Source organism: Lampetra fluviatilis, chromosome 55, assembly GCF_964198595.1.
Source record: "Lampetra fluviatilis chromosome 55, kcLamFluv1.1, whole genome shotgun sequence".
NCBI lineage: Eukaryota > Metazoa > Chordata > Hyperoartia > Petromyzontiformes > Petromyzontidae > Lampetra > Lampetra fluviatilis.
The window spans coordinates 6034539-6035368 of NC_136329.1; the positions used below are offsets into that span (position 1 = coordinate 6034539).

At 66.3% G+C, this 830-nt stretch overlaps 1 protein-coding gene across 1 annotated transcript in view; it reads left to right on the forward strand.

Moving 5' to 3' along the window:
- Window positions 1-301: 301 nt before the first annotated feature.
- Window positions 302-830, forward strand: part of LOC144949952 (uncharacterized) — a 20982-nt gene continuing 20453 nt past the window's right edge. Inside the window, exon 1 of the mRNA XM_078879942.1 lies at window positions 302-331. Coding sequence (XP_078736068.1) covers window positions 302-331 — 30 coding nt within the window. The remainder of the gene's footprint in view (window positions 332-830) is intronic.

Here is an 830-nt window from a genome sequence, read left to right on the forward strand (position 1 = left end):
GCAGCGGCAGCAGGAGGCTTTAGTTGCCGTTGCCGTCCCGTGCTCCCCAGCGCCGCTCCCGTCCACTCCGCGCCGTCGCCCCAGCCACTGGAGCGAGCGCGAGACGGCGCTGCTGCTGCTGGCGTGGAGACGGTGCCACGCGCAACCCCAGCGGTGGCGGGCGGCAAGGCGAGGCGGTGGTGGTGGTGGTGGTGGTGGTGGCGGCGGTGGTGGCGGTGGTGGTGGCGACGCCTGTGCGGTGATCGCGAGGGAGCTGGAGCGCGGGGGCTGCCGCCGTGGTGCTGACGAGGTGCGCAACCGCATGAAGCGGCTCAAGCAGGAGTACCGCAAGGTGGGGCCAAGCACGCACGCACACGCACACGCGCACGGTGACACACACACGCACACACACACACGCACGCACGCGCATGTACGCACGCGCGCACACACACGTACGGTGACACACACGCACGCACATTGACACACGCACACACACGCACACACGCACGGTGACACACACGCACGCACGCACACGCGCATGGTGACACACACGCACGCACATGCACACACATGCACACACTCACGCGCACACACGAACGCACACACACGTACGTGACACACACACCTACGGTGACACACGCACACAGTGACACACACACACACACGGTGACACACACGCGCACACACACACGCACACGCACACACACGCACACACGGTGACACACACACGGTGACACACACGCGCACACGCACGCACACACACACACACGCGCGAGGCGAGGAGTGGTGGTCGTGGTTACTGATGCCCCCACCGAAGACGAACATCCGTGGAGGGATGCAGGCAAGGCGAT